The 24,501-nt window shown below is 45.6% G+C and overlaps 2 protein-coding genes across 2 annotated transcripts in view; one reads left to right on the plus strand and one right to left on the minus strand.

Annotated features, from left to right (window-relative positions):
• Positions 1-7,881, minus strand: part of ENGASE (endo-beta-N-acetylglucosaminidase) — a 139,071-nt gene extending 131,190 nt beyond the window's left edge. Inside the window, exon 1 of the mRNA XM_069752408.1 lies at positions 7,709-7,881. The gene's annotated coding sequence lies outside the window, so the exon portion shown is untranslated. The remainder of the gene's footprint in view (positions 1-7,708) is intronic.
• A 36-nt stretch (positions 7,882-7,917) lies between these two features.
• On the plus strand, positions 7,918-23,436 carry CANT1 (calcium activated nucleotidase 1). The gene is made up of 4 exons (XM_069752409.1): positions 7,918-8,194; positions 13,312-13,968; positions 17,917-18,120; positions 22,877-23,436. Exons 2-4 carry the CDS (start codon positions 13,338-13,340, stop codon positions 23,245-23,247), a joined length of 1,206 nt encoding a protein of 401 aa, XP_069608510.1. The 5' UTR covers positions 7,918-8,194; positions 13,312-13,337; the 3' UTR covers positions 23,248-23,436.
• Positions 23,437-24,501: the final 1,065 nt, after the last annotated feature.

A 24,501-nucleotide genomic window follows, 5' to 3' on the forward strand; every position in this document is an offset into this window, starting at 1 on the left:
CCGTCGTTTTGGACAAGAAACGGATCCTGCAAATGTGCCCGCAGGATGCGTTTTTTGCCCATAGACTTGTATTGCTGACGGATCGTGACGGATGGCCACACGTCGTGTCCATCGTGCACTGGATCAGTTGTGTTTTGGCGGACCGTCGGCACAAAAAAAAGTTCAATGAAACTTTTTTTGTAAGTTGCATCTGCCATTTCTGACCACACATGCGTGGCCGTAACTCCGCCCCCTCCTGCCCAGGACATAGATTGGGCAGCGGATGCGTTGAAAAACTACAGCCGCTGCCCACGTTGTGCACAATTTTCACAACGTGCGTCGGTATGTCGGGCCGACGCATTGCGACGGCCCCGTACCGACGTAAGTGTGAAAGAAGCCTAACCCTAAATTTAGCCCCAACCCTAACCCTAAATTTAGCCCCAACCCTAGCCCCAACCCTAACCATAGCCCTAACCCTAACCCTACCCCTATCCCTAATTTTAGCCCCAACTGCTGTTCTCCTGCCGGCCAGCAGATGGAGACAGATGGCGGGCGCACTGCGCATGCGCCCGCCATTTTCTTTTGCCGGCAGCCAGGAGGAGCAGCAGGAGGATCCAGGGACGCAGGTGAGTATTGTAGGGTCCCCGAATCCCCCTATTTCTCTGTCCTCTGATGTGCGATCACATCAGAGGACAGAGAATTACACTTCACTTTTTTTTTTTTTGCGGTCGCCGGTAAACAGTTAATTACCGGCGATCGCAAAACAGGGGTTGGCAAAACCGACCCCGATCATGCTCTTTGGGGTCTCGGCTACCCCCGGCAGCCGAGACCCCAAAGATTCTCGCGGGGCCGGCCGGCGGGCGCACTGCGCATGCGCCCGCCATTTTTAAGATGGCGGCGTCCACCGGGAGCCACGAGGAGCACCGGGGGAGATAGGTAAGTATTGGGGGGCCACCTGGGACCCCTTTTCTCTGTCCTCCGATGTGCGATCACATCGGAGGACAGAGAAATTAAAAAGAGATCGCTTTTTTTTTTTGCGATCGCCGGTAAACGGTTAATTACCGGCGATCGCAAATGTGGGGTGGGTAAAAAAAACCCGAATCATGTTCTCTGGGGTCTCGGCTAACCCCGGCAGCCGAGACCCCGGAGAAAATCCGACTCTGGGGGGCGCTATTTACTTTTTCCACAGCGCCGTTAATTAACGGCGCTGTGGTTTAAGTACCCTTAGCGGCCGCCATTAAAAGGCGTATCGGCGGTCGCTAAGGGGTTAAATTAATAAAACAAACATTTGTACTCAAAAACATTTTTCGTTACAGAACACAGTCCAACCTCACTGACAGGGAGACAGGCTCTGACTCTGAATTGCTCATAGACCCAGTGGGTGAAGGCGAAGAGGGAGCTGGTCCATCTTCTGCTCCCTCAGGCTCCATCCCTCAAGGATCCTCCTCATCTGGCCAGCCAGCTCCAGCAGAGCCAGAACAACAGCAAGAGGCCCCACAGTTGTCATCATCAGCAGCAGCAGCACCACCACCTAGCCAGGATGACCCTGGAAACAGCAGCAGCCCTACTGTTGCCCGGGAGCGCTCACCACAGGCTGCAGTCTTTTCACAGCGTGCTCGCCGCAGGAGAGAGCTTATCCAAAGCCGGAGAAACGTGGATGCTGGTGTGATGAACTATCTGGCAAGGGTTCGGGAGGATGATGGGGAGGAGGGCTTTACCAGGAGCCTTGCCCGGTACTTAAGGCCAATAGAACGTGCGTTGAGGCTTCGTGTGAGAGGGTGCATTCAGATCCTGATTGATGCATGCACCCCCCCAAATAACCCATACCAACTTATGGAATTTATTGAACAGTGGCAGATGTCACCTCAAAATATCCTGCGGCCTCAGAGATTACAAGGCATGCATGCTCATGAGGGATCTGAAGCACCCCCTCCACGTCAGTCAACACCTCAACCACAACCCACACCCAACCCACCATGGCAACCTCAGTACCATACGGCCGGATATCGTCAACCATCCCAATATGGCCACTTGTCCACACCCAGTGCTGGAGGCTGGTCCCAACCTGGGTTTGGACAACATGGCCATTTTGGTTTGGGGTATGATTCCAGGCCTTATGGTCAGCAACATCAGGGGTTACCTAGAAATCCTTCCCAAAATATGCCAACTGTCCAGCATCATCCCAGGCATATTTTGCCGCCAGCCACTACCACATCCTCACAGGGTGCAGGACAATTGGGCCTACAAAGGCCACCTGATGAAGATCCAGAGCAATCCACATCTCCAACACCTACCTACCAAGACTTGTGATTTTTTTATTTTTGTTTTATTTGGTTTTTTTATTTTTTTTTCCTTTTGTTTATTTTTTTACTTTATTTTTATACAATCTTGATGTGGTTTGTGCTGACATAGCACTTTGTAATGCTGCTGATGTAGTATGCTTATATTGGCTCAAAAAAAAGGGTAATGAAAAGAGTTGTCAAAAAAAAGGTGATGCCAAAACAATAACCAACACTAAAATATTGATTTAAGTTTAAAGTTTCTTGCAAAAAAGCAACATCTGGTTGTGGACAATTCATTATTTCATCACACACACATGATAGGATCATACCCATATGCAAATTTTATAAATACAAAAGACTGATTTTTGAAAAGGGTAACCAAAAGATTTAATATAGAACACTAAACATACTAAATTGCATATTCTTGCCAGGGAGTAGCACCTTGAGGACTCATAAAATAATTGGTGAAAACATCCCGAACTTTAAGGCCAGAAATGGGACGACGCGGAGGAGGGACATATGGGGTAGGCAGAATAACATTGCTCATGAGGCTAACATCAATATTGGGTGAGGAACAATCATGTATGTGTGTAAAATTATGTAAAATAACACAGGCTTTGATAACTTCATTGATTGTAGCCTCACCTAGCTGAATGGCAGACTGAAGAACACGCCATTTTGCAACAAGAATACCAAGGGCACATTCCACCAGTCTCCGTGCCCTGGAAAGTCTCAGATTAAAGACCCTCCACCGGTGGTCCAGGTTGCGCCTGGGATAAGGCCTCATGACATGCCTCGTAAGTTGGAAAGCCTCATCTCCAACCAATACAAAAGGCACTGCTTCCGCATTGGATCCTGGGAGTTGTTGTGGTGGTGGGAGGTTTAGCTGGTTATCACGTAGCCGCCGACCCATTATGGACGCATTGAAGACCCTACAGTCTCCAGTTCGCCCATAGGCCCCAATGTCTACAATTATAAACCTGTAGTTACTGTCAGCAACAGCTAACAGAACTACAGAGAAAAACGGCTTATCATTGTAGAACTGGGAACCAGAGTTCGGCGGCTTACGCACCCCGATATGTTTCCCATCCACAGCTCCAATGCAGTTAGGGAAGTCACAAGTGTCCTTGAATCTACTGGCGATTTTTAGCCAATCCTCCTGTTTGGGCTCAGGCATAACCACATCATGAAGCTTCTCCCATATTTGGAAACAGGTTTTACGAACAATGCCTGAAATTGTAGAACGCCCAATAAGGAACTCCAAGTGTAGTCCCGCATAGGACAAGCCTGTGGCCAGGAAGCTGAAAGAGAAAAAAAAAACAAAAAAACACGAGTACAAAGAAAACATGAAGAAGCACAAGTGTATAGTATATTTACAAAGACTTTATGTCCAATCAAAAATTGTCTAATTCACATGGTTAGTTTCCTACAACACTAACCACAGTTTTTTGGATGTGCTTGGGCCATAATGTCAACATAAACTTACAGAAAACTACTAGAAGCCAACACATAGAAAATATCATCAACATACAGTATATGAGAATGGTGAATACATACCGTAAGGTTAGGAGCAGACGCTCCTCAGCAGAGATGGCTTTTCTCATCCTTGTGTCCTGATAGGTGAGCCCAGGACGTAAGAGCTCCAACAACATATCAAAAGTCCTGATGGTCATGCGACTATACAGGTAAAACTTGGCAGGATGTGACCTCAAAGCAGTATATAGCCTCTGAAAATGTCCTTTACTCTGGCGTTGGGTCAATAGAGGATGCACCCAGAATCTTCGTCCCCTCCTTCGCGGATCAACATTGACCGGATATGGCTGTCCAAAGCGACGTGACAACACCCAGTGAAGTAAAGGCCCCTTCACATTAAGCGACGCTGCAGCGATACCGACAACGATCCGGATCGCTGCAGCGTCGCTGTTTGGTCGCTGGAGAGCTGTCACACAGACCGCTCTCCAGCGACCAACGATGCCGGTAACCAGGGTAAACATCGGGTAACTAAGCGCAGGGCCGCGCTTAGTAACCCGATGTTTACCCTGGTTACCATCCTAAAAGTAAAAAAAACAAGCATTACATACTTACCTACCGCTGTCTGTCCCCGGCGCTGTGCTTCTCTGCACTCCTCCTGTACTGTCTGTGTGAGCACAGCGGCCGGAAAGCAGAGCGGTGACGTCACCGCTGTGCTTTCCGGCTGACCGACGCTCACAGCCAGTACAGGAGGAGTGCAGAGCACAGCGCCGGGGACAGACAGCGGTAGGTAAGTATGTAATGCTTGTTTTTTTACTTTTAGGATGGTAACCAGGGTAAACATCGGGTTACTAAGCGCGGCCCTGCGCTTAGTTACCCGATGTTTACCCTGGTTACCAGTGAAGACATCGCTGGATCGGTGTCACACACGCCGATCCAGCGATGTCCACGGGAGATCCAGCGACGAAATAAAGTTCTGGACTTTGTTCAGCGACCAACGATCTCCCAGCAGGGGCCTGATCGTTGGTCGCTGTCACACAACGATTTCATTAACGATATCGTTGCTACATCACAAAATGCAACGATATCGTTAACAATATCGTTATGTGTGAAGGTACCTTAACACCCGCTGAGTTGTGCTTAAATACACATGGTCAGACATGTTTGTAAGGTGAAAGCAACACAGCCAAAAGAAGATCCAGAACAAATAGGGCACATGGGAGGGTTCCACCTGTTGTAGAGGGCTTAAATAGTGTTGTTAATGATGATTTAAATGATTTGCAGGCCAGAAAACCGTTAAATGTCCATTTTGTGATGCTGCGTGAAAAATACACCATACGGATCACATACGGATTACACACGCAACAGCACATGCGCAAAATACGCGACCACGCCTAGGCTACGCATTAACTACGGAAATAGATTTCTGGGACATTTTGGCGTATTACGGACGTAGAATACGTTCCATATAGTCTTACGCTGAGTGTTACTCCAGCCTAAAGAGGAGGAATGGTCAAAAATACGTTCATCCAGGATCTCATTAAAAGCTACAGGAAGCGACTAGAGGCTGTTATTTTTGCAAAAGGAGGATCTACTAAATATTAATATCACTTTTCTGGTAGGGTGCCCATACTTATGCCCTGTCAAATTTTGTTTGAATGTAGATTGCACATTTTCTGTTAGTAAGGTTTCTGCCTTGAAATGAGGTTTATTGTACTGTGTCCAACAGTTATTAGATATACGAAACTGAAATAGCTGTAGCAAAAAAAAAATTTTTATAAAACATTAAGCTTAAGATTAATAGGGGTGCCCAAACTTTTTCATATAACTGATATAGATATACTAGATGGTGGCCCGATTCTAACGCATCGGGTATTCTAGAACAGAGGTCCCCAACTCCAGTCCTCAAGGCCCACCAACATGTCATGTTTTCAGGATTTCCTTAGTCTTGCCCAGGTAATAATTGCATCACCTGTGCAATGCAAAGGAAATCCTGAAAACATGACCTGTTGGTGGGCCTTGAGGACTGGAGTTGGGGACCTCTGTTCTAGAATATGCATGTCCACGAAGTATATTGCCCAGCCACGAAGTATATTGCCCAGCCACGAAGTATATTGCCCAGCCACGAAGTATATTGCCCAGCCACGTAGTATATTGCCCAGCCACGTAGTATATAGCACAGCCCACGTAATACGGTATATTGCCCAGCCACATAGTATATAGCAGAGCCACGTAGTATATTGCCCAGTCACGTAGTATATTGGCCAGCACAGAGCCACGTAGTATAGAGACATAAAAAAAAAAAAAAACATATACCACCCATTGAAGTCCTGCTATACTTACCATCCGCCGCCTTTCCCGCTCTCGGGATCGCTCCATTGCAAGCGGCAGCTTCTGGTGCCAGGGCTGGTGTGAGCAGGACCTATGATGACGTCGCGGTCACATGACCGTGACGTCACGTCCGGTCCTTGTCGCACACCAGCCTTGGGACGGGACCGGAAGTTGCCGCTTGCAATGGAGCGGTCCCGGGAGCGTGGCGAGGAGTGAGAAAGGCAGCGAAGGGTGAGTATAGCAGGTTTTTTAAATTATTTTTAACATGACATTTTTACTATTGATGCTGCATAGGCAGCATCAATAGTAAATAGTTGGGGACACACAGAGTTAATAGCAGTGGTAACAGAGTGCGTTACACCGCGGGCCGTTACCGCTGCCATTAACCCTGTGTGAGCGGTGAGTGGAGGGGATTACGGAGCGGGTGCCGGGCAGTGAGCGCAGGGGAGTAGGGGAGGGACTAATCGGACTGTGGCCGTCGCTGATTGGTTGCGGCAGCCATGACAGGCAGCTGCCGAGACCAATCAGCAAATGAATAACCGTGACAGAAGGACAGACAGACGGAAGTACCCCTTAGACAATTATGTGTGTGTGTATAATAATATATATATATACACACATACATATATACACATATACACACACACGAATAGCCGCCTTTTCTTCTATCTAATATATATGTGTGTGTCACAGTATATTATCTCGCCTGAGATACGCAGCATGCTGTGATTATTTTGCCGGTCCGATTTCAGCTGAAAAAAAAAAAATTGCAGATGAGATGTAACTCATTGAATAACATTGGTCAGAGTGCGACTGGATTTTTTTTTTTTTATCAGATTGCACTCGTCCATTTTTCTCGCGAGTATGAGCCCTGTCCTTTGGCTATGTGCACGCGCTGCGGATTACTCTGCAGATTTTTCCAGACTGATTTTGGTAAATCTGCAGGTAATCCGCACTGCGGATTTCCTGCGGAATTATAGCTTTTTTTTTTTTGCAGTTTTTGTGTGGATTCCATCTGCGGTTTTACACCTGCTTGCATGCACAAAGAATTGACATGCTGCGGAATAGACGCAGTGTTTCCGCGCGTTGTTTTCTGCAGCATGTGCACTGCGGATTTTGTTTTCCATAGGTTTACATGGTACTGTACAACGCATGGAAAACTGCTGTGAATCCACAGCGCCAAATTGCTGCCAAATTGTGCTGTACACAGCATAGAAAACAGCAGCGTGTGCACATAGCCTTTGAGCCTTACCATTGACTTCTATTAGAAGATATAGGGCTTCTTTGAGCAGAAGCAGCCATACGAATGGACCGATTTTTTTGAAGATGCTGAAAAGCCTGAACACAAGGCTGGCAAGTCCTTCTTACATAGAAATGTATGTTTGTTCTTTTGGCACTTACTCAGGTGGGTTTCAGATTGGAACCCACCTGAAAAGGCAGGGGAAAAAAAAAATACAAAAAAGTATACCACTGACATATAATGACCCAGCTCCCGGTGCTGGTCACATAAATGGGGGTTTATGACAGACGTATAGGGATTACTGACAGATACCACCCCACCTGCATACACACGGGGGGCTCACAACTATGACAAGCATGACGCTGCTTGGCGCCATTTCTGTCACATAATGCCGATGGAAGCATACCCGTCTCACTGTGAGGAGAATGATGGCTGCCGCTCAGCGCCGCAGATCCGCTCCTTCTGCTGAGGCGTCAACCACAGAAATGTGTGGGAGGAAGAAGGAAGAACAGAAGAGGAGGTTCCACAGCTGCAGAGCACCGCCATGTTTCCTGCACCGCACACGTGTACACAGGAGGCTCAGCAGTCACACATGCGACACCTGCAGCAGCTCTCCGTGCAGACGGGTGTAGTACCCGTACTCGGCCATTAGGGGGAGACATGGTAAGAGGCAGGAGCCGCTTTCTAAGTTCCGACTTCCCGCAAGCAGGCGCACAGATCAGAGAGCAGCTGCCCTGAGGCATGCTGGGTATACAGAAGCCTGTTCGCGTGGCATGCCGGGCACTGTAGTTTGCTGCAGGAAGGCGGAAGTGCAGTGCTTCTGCTGGCTCTGACCATGGAGCAGTGAGTACCGCACACTTGGTTTTCGCGGCAGCCCAGGACCAGGACATCGGTGAGTTGTCAGTCACCCGGCCCTTCCAGCAGACCCCTGTAGTACAGTGTGTGCACGGTGCAGGCAGTGACAGAGCCGTGCCCTCGTAGTTGTGAGCAGGAAGCTGGTGCCCTGTTCTGTGTCGTGTTGGGGCCATGTCATCTCCATTCTTACCCCTTATTGTCTGATTGTTGGTGTCTTAAGGCAGTATGAATGCAGGCACAGCTGTATGGTGTGTACCAGGGTTGTATGTCAGGTATTTGCATCAGCGGAGACCCCCAGGTCACCATAAAGGGTCTCTCCAGCCCCCTGGCTTATTTTTGCAGACAAGTCTGATTTCTATCTGAGTCATAGATCAAACTCGCCAATGCAAGTCTATGGGTCTGTGAAAAAATAGGACAGCACTCGGATGCCATCAGACGGCCGCATTGTCACAGACTGCTTGATAGGAGAAGCTTGGAAACCTCCAGCCGTTCTATACACACAATAAAAAGCCTGGCCCACTAATCAATCTCTGAGAATCTGACCCTACACAATCATGAAAAGTACCAGAGAAGTCACTGACATCTGAATGAGGCCTTGCAGTCTAAGTGGTGGTGATTTCATGAAAACACGTGGCCACTGTGCGCTGGTTAATGGTTTTGTTGCATTTTATTCCTAAAGGCTTCCATGGGGAACCTGCATGAATGCATGAAACAAACGCAATAGCTTTATTAAGCGCACAATCTGTGTTTCTGCACTAAAAATACAGCATTAAAAATGCTGCATGAAACCTGCACCAAAAGAAGCAGCAAAAAGGCAATAATGATGGCAGGTTATTGTGCAATAAAAAAAGCATTGGGGTACAAAGTGGGAACCTGGCGTAATCGTCCAGTACAGATCCCCTCTGCTTTCGTGCTGCTATTTCCCAGCGATCCCTGTATTGTATCCGCCAGCAGTGATATCCTGATGCAAACAAATGACCGCTGCCATGTGCACCTCTGGGGTCACAACTACAGCCCTTGCACAGGTGTGCACCTCTGGGGTCACCACTACAGCCCTTGCACAGGTGTGCACCTCTGGGGTCACCACTACAGCCCTCGCACAGGTGTGCACCTCTGGGGTCACCACTACAGCCCTCGCACAGGTGTGCACCTCTTGGGTCACCACTACAGCCCTTGCACAGGTGTGCACCTCTGGGGTCACCACTACAGCCCTCGCACAGGTGTGCACCTCTGGGGTCACCACTACAGCCCTAGCACAGGTGTGCACCTCTGGGGTCACCACTACAGCCCTCGCACAGGTGTGCACCTCTGGGGTCACCACTACAGCCCTCGCACAGGTGTGCACCTCTGGGGTCACCACTACAGCCCTCGCACAGGTGTGCACCTCTGGGGTCACCACTACAGCCCTCGCACAGGTGTGCACCTCTGGGGTCACCACTACAGCCCTCGCACAGGTGTGCACCTCTGGGGTCACCACTACAGCCCTCGCACAGGTGTGCACCTCTGGGGTCACCACTACAGCCCTCGCACAGGTGTGCACCTCTGGGGTCACCACTACAGCCCTCGCACAGGTGTGCACCTCTGGGGTCACCACTACAGCCCTCGCACAGGTGTGCACCTCTGGGGTCACCACTACAGCCCTCGCACAGGTGTGCACCTCTGGGGTCACCACTACAGCCCTCGCACAGGTGTGCACCTCTGGGGTCACCACTACAGCCCTCGCACAGGTGTGCACCTCTGGGGTCACCACTACAGCCCTCGCACAGGTGTGCACCTCTGGGGTCACCACTACAGCCCTCGCACAGGTGTGCACCTCTGGGGTCACCACTACAGCCCTCACATGTTTATGCGACAGAGACCGAGACGCAGCACTGTAGGAACTGCAGGAAATCAGCAACATGAGTATTAGGCTATGTGCACACGTTGTGGATTCTCCGCGGATCCGCAGCATTTTTTGTGGTGCAGAAACGCTGCAGATCCGCAATTGATTTACAGTGCAATGTAAATCAATGAGAAAAAAAATGCTGTGCACACTTTGCGGAAAATCCGCCGCGGAAACGCTGCGGTTTAAAAGAAGTAGCATGTTACTTCTTTTTTGTGAATCTGCAGCATTTTTGTACCCATTCCATTATAGAAAATTGCAGGGGTAAAAAAACGCAGCAAATTCGCAAGAAAACCGCAGCAAAAGCGCACAAAAAAGCTGCGGAACCGCACAAAAATCGTGACAAATCCTCAGGTGCGTTTTTTGCCAGGAGAGGCAGAATCCGCACCAGAAATTACTAAGGCTAATCCGCAACGTGTGCACATAGCCTAAGGCTGCCGTCACACTAGCAGTATTTGGTCAGTATTTTGCATCAGTATTTCTCAGCCAAAACCAGCAGTGGGTGATAAATACAGAAGTGGTGCAAAATTAATAAAGGGGATGGGAGAACTACAATACCCAGATAGATTAGCGAAATTAGGATTATTTAGTCTAGAAAAAAGACGACTGAGGGGCGATCTAATAACCATGTATAAGTATATAAGGGGACAATACAAATATCTCGCTGAGGATCTGTTTATACCAAGGAAGGTGACGGGCACAAGGGGGCATTCTTTGCGTCTGGAGGAGAGAAGGTTTTTCCACCAACATAGAAGAGGATTCTTTACTGTTAGGGCAGTGAGAATCTGGAATTGCTTGCCTGAGGAGGTGGTGATGGCGAACTCAGTCGAGGGGTTCAAGAGAGGCCTGGATGTCTTCCTGGAGCAGAACAATATTGTATCATACAATTAGGTTCTGTAGAAGGACGTAGATCTGGGGATTTATTATGATGGAATATAGGCTGAACTGGATGGACAAATGTCTTTTTTCGGCCTTACTAACTATGTTACTATGTGTTTCTATTATACTTTTCCTCTATTTGTTCCACTCCTGGTTTTGGCTTACAGATACTGAGGTAAAATCCTGACCAAATACTGCAAGTGTGACGGCAGCCTTACTCTGTGATTTTTATTATTCAAAGGTTTTGGTTACAGAATTAAACCTAATTAAAATTTGAGGAGCTGGAAAACCATTTTTCTGTTTTGCAGATCTGAAAAGTGAGAGCGCTATATTCCTCAACAGTTCTATAGCTCTGCCAATGAACACTGCCAGGTTGTGCCAGGCATTATTGTTTACCATCAGATACCATCACCAACTAGGTTGGCCTTTTTGATTAGTTTAACCCCTGACTGTTCCCAGGAGGTATACAGCCAGGGAGGGGGAAGCAGGGCTAACACATATCAAAGCATAAGGAGCTCAGTGATTACATCAAGAATCCTTTAGAATCCTACATCAAGAGATGTCCTTATTTTTACTGATAATGGTAAATACACATGTCATTGTTTGGTCTGAACTCCACTAAAGTTCTGCAGATTTCTTATGGGAAAGACAAATGAGATTAGCTATTCACAAGTGCTTTATCTCCGCAAGTTATCAGGTAACAGACTGGGCTGGTGCCTCTGACACAATGACATGGAAGGGTGACACTCCCTGAAATGTGTGGTATGGAGATCCGTGTTTACTTGATCAACAAGTTTTTCATAGACTACTCCTAGTGATATCATACAAGGTGTTGTAATAGGGAGTATCGAACAAAAGGCAAAGAGTATACGTGCCATAAAAATTATATTTTTATTATTTATCATTAAAAACAAAATTAAAAATGCATAGAAAATGTCCAAAAAAGTGCAGGAGAGCCTGCTTAATCTAATACTGCAGTAGAGCTACAGGCAAGCCTGTATAGATATAAAGGCTAAGATTAGACCATGTTTGTTAAAGTGCATCAAGTATATGGTGCTGCAAAAAAAAAGCGTGCATGCCAACACAAAAGACAGAATAAGGATAAAGACTTACATGAGGTGAACAGGGTGTAGTAAGGGTTCTCCAGCCACCCCAACGCACGTTTCATGAGATGACATCCTCCGGAGATATTGTAATAGCAGACTAACCAGACCTTGGTGGTACGTAACTGAGCACCCCAATAGAAAGCATAGTGTTTTAACATCTAATTATTTAACCCTGCACATACATGGACAACAACTTGCCAATCCCATCTTTTATGAATCCTAAAAAATTATCACCAGCTCACCTGGCAACAATATGCAATCTGTATGGCCACCGAATGATCTTATTAATGATTGTTCATCATACAGTTTGCATTGATCCATGCCTAACAATAATGGACTTGATATGCAGTTGATTAGTCCCATGTAAAAAAAAGGGGGGGGGATGTTCCCCTGCAGCCTCTAAGCCCTCATTCAGACATGTTTTGTAATGTATAGAACACATACCCATTATAGTCTATGGTGCTACTTATGCTTTTTCACGGATCGTGTGTCCGTGCAAAACTCATGTGGATGTCCTTTTTTTTTTTTTCTCCGGTGAAAAGGCCAATACAAGTCTATTAGTATGAAAAACATGTACAACGCATTGATGGCATCCATGTGCTGTTGTGTTTAAAGGGGTTGTTCAGGACTCTTTTAGTTTTATATTCTGGTTAGCCAATAAAAATATCACTCCTAGAATACTTCTGTCATCATTGGGCAGAAAAGTATTCACATTGGTTTTATATTATGAGCCTAAAAACCAACAGGCTACTACCTGCCTGTTCTATCCATTGCTGGCTCCACGTCAACAGAGCAGCTCTTCTAGACTTCTCTGTCGACAGAGCGTAACTGCTGACATCATGCTCATTGACAGCCGGCTCTCTGCATTAGGCAGCAGGGATTTGGCCGAAAAACACTGGTTACATACGGGTTACAAAAACAAACACATGGACCGTAAACTGCTGACACATTGATTCTAAACACTGTTGATCCCGGTATTATTTTTTCACCTACATGTTTAAACACGGATATATGAGTGAGGCCTGATGCATACTTGGCATGTAGCAGACATCCGGAAACTACAGCTTTGGGACAGAGCGGGGACACCATCAAACTGCTTAGTTGTTGCCACGGAATGGGGCCCATGAGATAAGTGTTATTAAATCAATCTGAGCAGTTTGTAAACATAATGACTCCCCAGGCAACCCATTTACGTGTTGTACATGCCTTTATAGGGTTGAGAAGGTCGTATTGTTTGTTATACCTTGTAATTTTCTTGTCATTAATCTTGGATTCTTTGCTACTAAGGTCCTGACTTGCAACACAGATGCCTTATGAATCCCTACACACTACTGGAATGTAAAGAGTCTATGAGCCCCCTGCGGATCAGTGTGGGTGGGCTTCCTGTTCTGGCCTCCATGACAAAGACTGCAGACCCCCGTTTCAGGCCACGCTGGCGTGCCATTGTCCTGTCCTTATTGGGCTTAGCGTTGTTGCTGCTGCTGCTCTACTTTCATCCATCTTCAAGCCCAAAGACTGCATTACCGAATGCTCACAATTGGAAGATCATTCAGCCTTTAGCTGGTGAACTCTATAATGACACGTACCCACTTTCTCCACCCCTGAAGACCCCTGATGGACTCCGCTACCAAATCGCAGTTATTGCAGACTTAGACACTGACTCTCGCAGCTCCAAAGACCATACTTGGTTCAGCTATCTTAAGAAAGGTCACCTAACACTGTTCAATAGTGGTGACCAAGTTACAGTAGAATGGGAGAAGGAAAATATTGTCCTGCAAACGCACCTGGCAGAAAAAGGGAGAGGAATGGAACTGTCCGAGCTAATAGTATTTAATGGAAAGCTGTATTCGGTGGACGATCGTACGGGGGTCATTTACAGGCTGGATGGCAACAAAGCTGTACCGTGGGTCATACTGACAGACGGAGATGGCACCGTGGATAAAGGTGAGGGATGGTTAGAGAAGACCTCTGCCATATGAATGCTTCAGGTTCACACTTGGCGTTTTTGTTGCGGTTTTTTTTTTTTTTTCAGCTGCGTTTTACAGTACCAGCAAAGCCGATGAGATTTCAGAAATCTCATGCTCACACATTGTTTTTATTTTTTTCATCAGTACTTTGTGCTTAGCATGTCACTTCTTTCAGCGGTTTTTCTTGTTTTTCACCCATTAAATTGAATGAAAAAACACACCAAAACCTGTCTTTTTGCCGCAGCTCCTTTCCTGCCAAGAAATCGGGTTTTATTGCAGAAAAAAGCAGCAAAAACGCCCAGTGTGAACTTAGCCTTAAGCTTCCCATCTGTTACATGTCAGCACCATTATTTCCTGGTATAGCTTCACAGCAGTACACATAGCACTTGTTCTGACCGGCTCCATACACTTAGGGCTGGCTACATTACTTGTCAAGTATGTGATGTATGCGGAAATGCCATCAAATAATGAATGCATCTTCTACTTTTTGAAGCTTTTGTGTAACACTTGTACTAACAGGTTAATTTTACTTTTACTGTTTTTATAGGTGGTCTCAGTTTTCATGTAAGTCAAGCTTAACGTGATATTCCCAATTTAAATTAATTGACTGTTGTGGAGAGATCACGGAACCTGGGCTGCACTTGCGGAAATTAAGAATAGAGGTTTTTATTAACCGACGTGTTTCGGAGCCATATTGTCACCTTTTTCAAGGCATAGCCAAGGTACCGTGATTTCTCCACTAAAGTGAATTGCTACCAGGGAGCATCACCCCATGTGAGCACTACCATCACTCTCAGTTCCCTTGTGTTGTCCTATTGACCGCTTCGGTCCTAACCAGACCTCAGCAATTTAAATTAATGACATATTGCTATGTCCTGTCATAACTCTATATAATTGAAGCGGGTCTGGCATCTCGGAACCCACACTGATTTTGAGAATTAAGGGGCTGCAGCACTGCCATGGTGCAGAGTCACCATCATTAGTTTTTCCTGTAGAGTGTTGCCCTCCGTACCTTACTTGAATGGCGCTGACAACAGTTCCCTGCATGGCCTGGTAGTCATACGTGCCTCTTATTAGGATAGGTCATCATTATCAGACCACATCAGCTATAGAGCCATCCTTACTCAGGATATGTAAGGTCGGATGTGCCGTACCCGGCCACAGTCCATATATAGTGTACGGAGCTCTGAATCTCCGCAACTGATCACATCTGCCAGCACTGGGAACAGCTGATCAGTGGGAGAGCAAAGTGTCAGACCTTACTGACCTGGTAGCGATGACCCATTTTAAGGATGGGCCATCACTAAAATTACTGAACAACCACTTTAATTGGTTTATACTGAAGAGTTACGCAACTTATAATTCAATTTGAACTTTTTGATATCTCATTATTTTATTAATTTTCATATTCCATCCAGACCTAATATATTGTCCGGGCAGTCCTCTAAATGCCTTAATCCATATAAAGTATCACCATTTGCCAACAGTCTTGTTCCTAAGGGCTTGTTCACACTGCACTTTTGCAGTATTTTGTTCGTGTGGTTTTTCCGCTGAAAAAAATGCTTCACTTTGCAGCAGCTGTAAAGTGAATAAGATTTCTGAAATCTCATGCACATCCTGCTTATTTTTTCCTTGCGGATGTGACCCATCAAAGCGATTTTGTTTATTTTTTTATTTTATTTTTTTTCTCCCCAGATCAGCAACATGTTAAGTTTTTGTATTTTTCAGTGTTTTCATTCAATTGAATAGGGAAAAGTCGCATTAAAGAAATCATATTTTATGCAGCATTTTTCTTCCGTCTCTCTGGTTTCTGCTGCTGAAAAATTGTCTGCAAATACTTAATGTGTGCACATACCCTGGGTAGTTTAATCAGTATTTTTGCCAAATGCACTTCCCTGCGAACTCCATCCACAGGTTATCTCATAAGGTGTCTCCACAGAATGCGGCGAAATAAAGGCCTCTCTCCGCTGTGTCCATGTACTCACCCAGTGAGCAGTGCTGGCTTCTTCCCTTTTTTTTTTGCTTTGCATTGGTATGTGGCTGACCACCACTGTTGCCGCGCACGCTGGGTTATGTGCGCCATTCTTTCTGTGTTCACTGTGATTGATAGGCTGCTGTGCACACACACAGCAGCCCTGCCCCGCCTCAGGCTCAAGTTAATTGTGCACCTGTGTCTCAGCCTGTCTCACCCTTCATCTTTGGTGCGGGTTTGGCAGTGTGGAAGCCAGATCTGAAATGTCCGCACTGGACCTGATCGGCCTTTACCTGCGCTTGCCTTTCCTGGCACCAAGGGAGTGATTCTGAAAATGCTCCAGGTACAGTTCGCATTTAATGTGGTCCTTTTTTATACATTCAGGAAGCCATAATGGCACAACGTAAATAAAATACGAAGATTAGGACTGCCCCATTATGAGATTGCCGTGAAGTGGCGGGGTAGCTCAAAGAATTGATCAATTGTTTGCTAAATGTCTCATATTTGAAATACAGTTAGAATTTATGTGCAATTGCACTTCAGTTATTGCGTTCTGACCATAAGCAGTGCTGGCTTCTTCCCTTTTTTTTTTACTCACCCAGTGTGCCCATGTACTCACTGTGAGACAATAACTGGTGTTATATGCAAAGGTCGCTATGTGTCCCCCAGAATGCGTACATAAGCGTATTGAGGCCACGGGAGTGCATTGCAGTCACAGGCATAGCTGTAATTGCAATGCAGAAAAAAAAATAAGGCCGGGATCACACATACGCGAGATACGGTTGAGTCTCGCAGGTGAAAACCCTCCTCTGGCGCCGGCACTTGGGAGCAGAGCGTGCAGCTCCATGTATTGCTGTGTGGCTGCACGCTCCACTCCGGAGTACCGGCGCCAGAGCTGGGTTTTCACCTGCGAGACTCGGCCGTATCTCGCATATGTGTGATCCCGGCCTAAGTGTTGGTCTTGGGCAAGCTATTTGTCCAAGGCAGATTTAAGAAAACCCTGCACGGGCTTTTATTTTTAAAATTGACTACAGGATGGTAGTGGGGCAGTCCGTTTCCTCCCAGCCAGGTCTTACAAGTGGCCCATGCCCACTCGTTCCTTGCAAAAACTCTGCAGCAAAGGGTTAGGTGTGTCAGTTTGGAGTTTGCAACTTACAGAGCAGACGGCTCTGCAAAAGCTCAGTCTGTGTGAGGTAACACAGAGCTGAGCAGAGCAAACTCCTGGCACTCTGCAGTGTGATACGGAGGTGCAGTTGCCCGCAGTAACTAATCTCATGTATGGACTGTCTTGTTTCCCAGCTGTGATCTGGAGGATACCGTTTGTTTTAAGTATGTTGATCATTAAAAGAGATTTTGTTTTGAACTTTTCCTGGGTCACTGCCTCATCACTGCACAGTGTGAACACCGCTGCACTACATCACCTAGTGTGCCCTTTGCTGGTGGGTCCTACATATAAGCAGCCTGCTAAGTAGAATCTTGTGTAGTACTATGGGGTGTCACTATTTTGTTTTGTGTTTTACTTAGTATATACTTAACCTATATGCAGATCAAGTCCCAATATATGTATAGCATATTGCGGATTTGGCTGCAGATCCGCAGCGGATTTGGCCCTGCGGATCTGCAGCAGTTTTCCATGCATTGTACAGTATCATGTAAACCTATGGAAAACCAAATCCGCAGTGCACATGCTGTGGAAAATTCTGCGCAGAAACGCAGTGGTTTATTTTACGCAGCATGTCAATTCTTTGTGCATATTCCGCAGCATTTTACACCTGCTCCTCAATAGGAATCCGCAGATAATCCGCAGGTAAAACGCAGGGCCTTTTACCTGCGGATTCCTCAGAATTCGCGCAGAAAAATCCGCAATGGAATCCGCAACGTGTGCACATACCCTGATTGTGTTTTTTGTATTGTACATAGAAACCCTCATATTTTGTCTTTTTAACATTGAAGGTTTTAAAGCGGAGTGGCTTGCGGTGAAGGATGAACTCTTGTATGTCGGGGGTTTGGGAAAGGAATGGACGACCACTACTGGCAAGGTGCTGAATGAAAACCCTGAATGGATAAAAGTAATAGGACCCCATGGTGACGTTCGCCACCAAAACTGGGTTCCCAACTACAACTTGTTACGAGAGGCTGCCGGAATAAAGCCCCCAGGTAAAGGAGTGTATACAGACATGGCTGACTCTGATATTGTAGGTTCATAATAGGGTTTTGCTATATTGTCTCAAAACAGTAGGCAACAAATGCAAATTTCTTGGTGTGCAGTTTTGTTTTTTTTTTTGTTAACGCTTTCATCCCTCCTCTACCAAATTTGATACTATGTATTTAGTTGGTTGTGTACTCGGGCTATCCATAAAACCTATATTCATTCACCAGACTAGTGAAGCTTAAAGGGACACTGTCACCTGAATTTGGAGGGAACAATCTTCAGCCATGGAGGCGGGGTTTTGGGGTTTTTGATTCACCCTTTCCTTACCCGCTGGCTGCATGCTGGCTGCAATATTGGATTGGAGTTCATTCTCTGTCCTCCATAGTACACACCTGCGCAAGGCAAGATTGCACTGTGCAGGCATGTACTACGGAGGACAGAGAATGAACTTCAATCCAATATTGCAGCCAGCGGGTAAGGAAAGGGTGAATCAAAAACCCCGCCTCCATGGCTGAAGATTGTTCCCTCCAAATTCAGGTGACAGTGTCCCTTTAATGGGGTTGTCTGGTCTTCTAATGAAAGTCTACAGTCACTTTCTGGGACTATAGCACACTGTCAGGATTCTCAGGTGTCGCTGCCGAGACTGGGCTGACACGTGCTGAATAGATGTGCTCCACCTCCCTCAATATAAGTGAATTGCGCAAGGTCAAATTTAATGTATCTGGAGGTATGCAGATCACATACCTAATGTTATGGTCTCGGCATCAACACCTGAGAATCCTAAAAGGGTGTGGTACACATGCTGTAAGGATTCAGAGGTCTGCTGTTACATACAGTGACTGCAGACCTTCACCACAAGACCGGATAACCTATATAATCCTTACTCCTGCGAACGTGTCCGGTAGTGGTGTGCGTTACATCAACACAGCCAACGCATTGCCATAGTGATCATAGGATTGTGTCCATGCAACAAAGGATAGGTGATATGTATACACCACACATTATCCACGTATCTATGTTATACGACTTAACGGCTGAACTGTTGGCCCTAAACATTAACACGTCATAATAATCGCCATTTACTGATGAAATATTAACCCCTTTCTGACCTCGGACGGGATAGTACGTCCGAGGTCAGATCCCCTGCTTTAATGCGGGCTCCGGCGGTGAGCCCGCATCAAAGCTGGGACATGTCAGCTGTTTTGAACAGCTGACATGTGCCCGTAATAGGTGCGAGCAGAATCGCGATCTGCCCGCGCCTATTAACTAGTTAAATGCCGCTGTCAAACGCAGACAGCGGCATTTAACTACCGCTTCCGGCCGGGCGGCCGGAAATGACGTCATCGCCGACCCCCGTCACATGATCGGGGGTCGGCAATGCTTCAGAATTGTAACCATAGAGGTCCTTGAGACCTCTATGGTTACTGATCGCCGGTGGCTGTGAGCACCACCCTGTGGTCGGCGCTCAGAGCACACCTGATTTTCTACTACATAGCAGCGAACAGCAGATCGCTGCTATGTAGCAGAGGCGATTGTGCTGTGCCTGCTTCTAGCCTCCCATGAAGGCTATTGAAGCATGGCAAAAGTAAAAAAAAAAAAAAAAAAAAAGGTAAAAAAAAATGTGAAAATATAAAAGTTTAAATCACCCCCCTTTCGCCCCAATCAAAATAAATCAATAAAAAAAAAATCAAATCTACGCATATTTGGTATCGTCGCGCTCAGAATCGCCCAATCTACCAACTAAAAAAAAGCATTAACCTCATCGCTAAACAGCGTAGTGAGAAAAAAATTCGAAAAGCCAGAATTACGTTTTTTTTTTGTCGCCGCGACATTGCATGAAAATGCAATAACGGGCGATCAAAAGAAAGTATCTGCACCAAAATGTTATCATTAAAAACGTCATCTCGGCACGCAAAAAATAAGCCCTCAGCCGACCCCAGATCATGAAAAATGGAGACGCTACGGGTATCGGAAAATGGCACAAATTATTTTTTTTTATTTTTTTTTTTTTAGCAAAGTTTGGAATTTTTTTTTCACCACTTAGGTAAAAAATAACCTAGTCATGTTAGGTGTCTATGAACTCGTACTGACCTGGAGAATCATAATGGCAGGTCATTTTTCGCATTTAGTGAACCTAGCAAAAAAGCCAAACAAAAAACAAGTGTGGAATTGCACTTTTTTTCCAATTTCACCGCACTTGGAATTTTGTTCCCGTTTTCTAGTACACGACATGCTAAAACCAATGATGTCGTTCAAAAGTACGACTCGTCCCGCAAAAAATAAGCCCTCACATGGCCAAATTGACGGAAAAATAAAAAAGTTATGGCTCTGGGAAGGAGAGGAGTGAAAAACGAACACGGAAAAACGAAAAATCTCAAGGTCATGAAGGGGTTAAAAACAGACTTGTGGCAAACATAGGATACCATAGGAACAACTAAATATAATAATCCATGTTGCCCAACATCTTTTTTTTTTTTTTTTTTGTCAAAATCGTCCTAAGGGTATGTGTATGCTGAGGGCCAGATCATCAGCGCTTTTATGCCAGTATCCTGGTGTAAAAAGATGCATGATGTTGGCACAACTGGAGGCTTCAATAACTTGATGCTACTTTTGGCATTCTCAGACAAAGTGGTGCAGGAATGGGGTGTAGTAAGGAGGTGCACACAGGCACTGGAGTAGGCAGTTGTGGCGAGACGCACGCCGCTCATTGTATATGCCTCTTCATGAATCATGAGCTCTGACTCCAGACCATCTCCACATCAAGACCGACGTGTGTCTTTATGATGAGTTAGGGTACCGTCTCACAGTGGCACTTTGGTCAACTCGCTACGACGGCACGATCCGTGACGCTCCAGCGATATATACTTACGATATCGCTGTGTCTGCAACGCTACTGCAATCAGGGACCCCGCTGAGAATCTTACGTCGTAGCAGATCGTTTGAAACTTTCTTTCGTCGTCAAGTGTCCCACTGTGGCGGCATGATCGCATCGTGTAACAAAGGTGTGCACGATATTCTCCACCTCCTCTGCTGATTCTACATCGCAAATGCGTCATGAAATTATTGATCCAGCGCCATGCATTGCGAAGTGTGACAGCAGTCTACGACGCTGGAGCGATAATGGAGTGTCACGGATCATGCCGTCGTAGCGACCAAAGTGCCACTGTGAGACGGTACCTTTAGACCAGAAATTCTCCAAAATCTTGGCGTCTCTGCTCCAAAGACTCAATAAAAAAGACTGTGCACATAACCTGACGGTATGTGCATACACTGTGTATTGTAGATGCTGGCATACTTGCACAATTTTAGCTGTAGGAAGACTTTTCGGGTAATACACCACCGGCGTTTTCCTAAAGCATCCTTTCGAACTTCTTTAGCATTGGCTTTGCCGCCATCTTGTTTTTACATTTTACACTAATATATACATATATATGTGAGTGCTTCATGGCTTTCGAAGTCTGAAGTGGTTATAAGAAGTAACAAAAGACTGAACATGTGAACAGCAACTCATTTTTACATTGCAGTGCATATGTTCATTTTTATTTTTTTTATTTTTTTTAACATTTCTGGTGGGTTCCAGGTAGAGTCTGCCTGAAAAACACTACGTTCACTACCCTAAGGCCAGATTCACACATCAGACATTGCGTTCTGTACCAAGTGTGGGTCTGTAAACTTTTTGTAAAAAAAAAAAAAAAAATAAGCCGTTTTTAAAAATTCCTGGTGGAAAAAAAGAAAGGGAATCACATCTTTGCAGCGGATCTTGAAGGAAACCTCTCCAGACTAGGCACCAATCAAAAGGCTGCAAACAACACTTTATGAAAAAAAAAAAGAAAGAAAAGCTCCTAAATGATTTTCCCAAAGAAAAGGCATTTCCTAAAGCAATTTCCACTAGAATACTGTTTTTGACCAGTTCAAAATAATTGTGTGCCTATATAAAAACCTAAGGTCTCATTCAGAAATCCGTGAATCACAAACATGATATTCAAGATTAATACACATACCCATCAAAACCTATGGTACTATTCATCACTTTTTTTGTTTTCAGAACTAAATCTCACATTCAAGTCTATGGGTCTGTGAAAAACATGTACACTATACAGATGACATCCATATGCAGTTTGTGATTAAAGGAAATCGGTCACTGTTTTTTTTTTTTCCACTTCATCTTGGAGTAGCATAATGTAGAGACATAGACCCTGATTCCAGCAGTGTGTCATTTACTGGGCTTCTTGCTGCAGTTTTGATTATTTCCTGATGATAAAACTTAAAATCTAGGTCTAGTGATAAAATTAATCAATAAACTAGCTGCCTTGTAGTCCTCCGAATTCATGAGCTCGGTTAAACCCCGCTCCCACCACTCATTGACAACTTGCTGCCTGGGCAGTGGACACAGAAAGCTGTTAATCAGTGGTGGGAGCGGGGTTATATGGAGATTAGCGTTTAGAGAACTGTCAGATCTGAATCATGACGCTCTCGGATGGGGTAGCAAAAACCCGATGACAGGTTCCCTTTAACAGTGCAGTGGGTAGTAGAAGCTATGCAGTTTTTTTTTTTATACTGTATGTGAAAAATCACGAATGGTAAAAACTGAACATGGACCAAACACTGGTAAAATAAGCAGGTTTTTTTCATATTTGAAGACTCCCAAACATCCAGATGAGGCCCAATATGTTTTGGGTGGTCTTTCCGGCACTACTGATCTTTCTCATTGGTTATTTGCTGCTGTTCACTGTATTTCGCACGTTTTTTTTTTATCCACAGGTTACTTGATCCATGAGTCCGCAGCATGGAGTGACTCACTACATAGCTGGTTTTTCCTACCACGCCGCGCCAGTAAGGAAAGGTACAGTGAGAAAGAGGATGAACAGCGTGGTACAAACATCCTTCTGCGAGCCTCTCCTGACTTCTCCAGCATAAAACTATCTCATGTGGGATCACAGAATCCAACGCATGGATTCTCCTCATTCAAATTCATCCCGGGCACAGATGATCAGATCATTGTCGCTCTGAAATCCGAAGAAAACAATGGTGAAGTTGCCACATACATCACAGTTTTTATTTTGGATGGCCGTGTCCTACTACACGAGACAAAGATTGGTGACGTTAAGTATGAAGGAATTGAATTTATCTGACTTTTTTTTTTTTTTCCCCGTTCCGATTGAAATCTTGAAAACAAAATCTTACAGATGTCATTTTGCTATTATTGATTAATATTTATAAGATGATGATTGCTGGAGATTACAAAGAATCCAATGTGCAGAATGTATCTCAAAAATGCCAAACTGTGTCTGTCTTTTTAATAAAAAGAAAAAATATTTTTACTAAGTGTTTTGTTACTTTGGATTAGTGCATGAAGTTGCATGTGTTCTTGATGTTTTCTGTGCACAGTCTTGAATTTCCAGCTATATCATATTCCTTTTCATAAAGGGTTATCCAGGACTTTTCTTGTTTTTTTGTGATGAGGTTAAGATCTTACTGCCAGATAGTTGCGAATTACCTGTCTGTTCTCCCTGGCGCATCTCTCGACTGGCTCAGATCGGACACTGACCACTCTTGCCAGCGATTCTGCGGCTTCAGGTGAAGTGATGTCAACAGAGCAGCTTCTTTTCTGCTCCGCTCTGTCATATTTTCTCCCGGATATGCCTGACAAAGGAAATCCTGACAGACCAAGGAACGCCGTTCATGTCTAGGATAATGAGATAGTTGTATAAGGCTCTCCAGATTACACAGCTGAGGACATTGGTGTACCATCCACTGATGGACAGCCTGGTGGAGAGATTCACTAAAGGTACCGTCACACTTAGCGACGCTGCAGCGATACCGACAACGATCCGGATCGCTGCAGCGTCGCTGTTTGGTCGCTGGAGAGCTGTCACACAGACCGCTCTCCAGCGACCAACGATGCCGGTAACCAGGGTAAACATCGGGTAACTAAGCGAAGGGCCGCGCTTAGTAACCCGATGTTTACCCTGGTTACCATCCTAAAAGTAAAAAAAAAACAAACACTACATACTTACCTACAGCCGTCTGTCCTCCAGCGCTGTGCTCCGCACTCCTCCTCCTGTACTGTCTGTGTGAGCACAGCGGCCGGAAAGCAGAGCGGTGACGTCACCGCTCTGCTTTCCGGCTGACCGACGCTCACAGCCAGTACAGGAGGAGTGCAGAGCACAGCGCTGGAGGACAGACGGCTGTAGGTAAGTATGTAGTGTTTGTTTGTTTTTTACTTTTAGGATGGTAACCAGGGTAAACATCGGGTTACTAAGCGCGGCCCTGCGCTTAGTTACCCGATGTTTACCCCGGTTACCAGTGAAGACATCGCTGAATCGGTGTCACACACGCCGATTCAGCGATGTCTACAGGGAGTCCAGCGACCAAATAAAGTTCTG

Source organism: Ranitomeya imitator, chromosome 2, assembly GCF_032444005.1.
Source record: "Ranitomeya imitator isolate aRanImi1 chromosome 2, aRanImi1.pri, whole genome shotgun sequence".
NCBI classification, from domain to species: domain Eukaryota; kingdom Metazoa; phylum Chordata; class Amphibia; order Anura; family Dendrobatidae; genus Ranitomeya; species Ranitomeya imitator.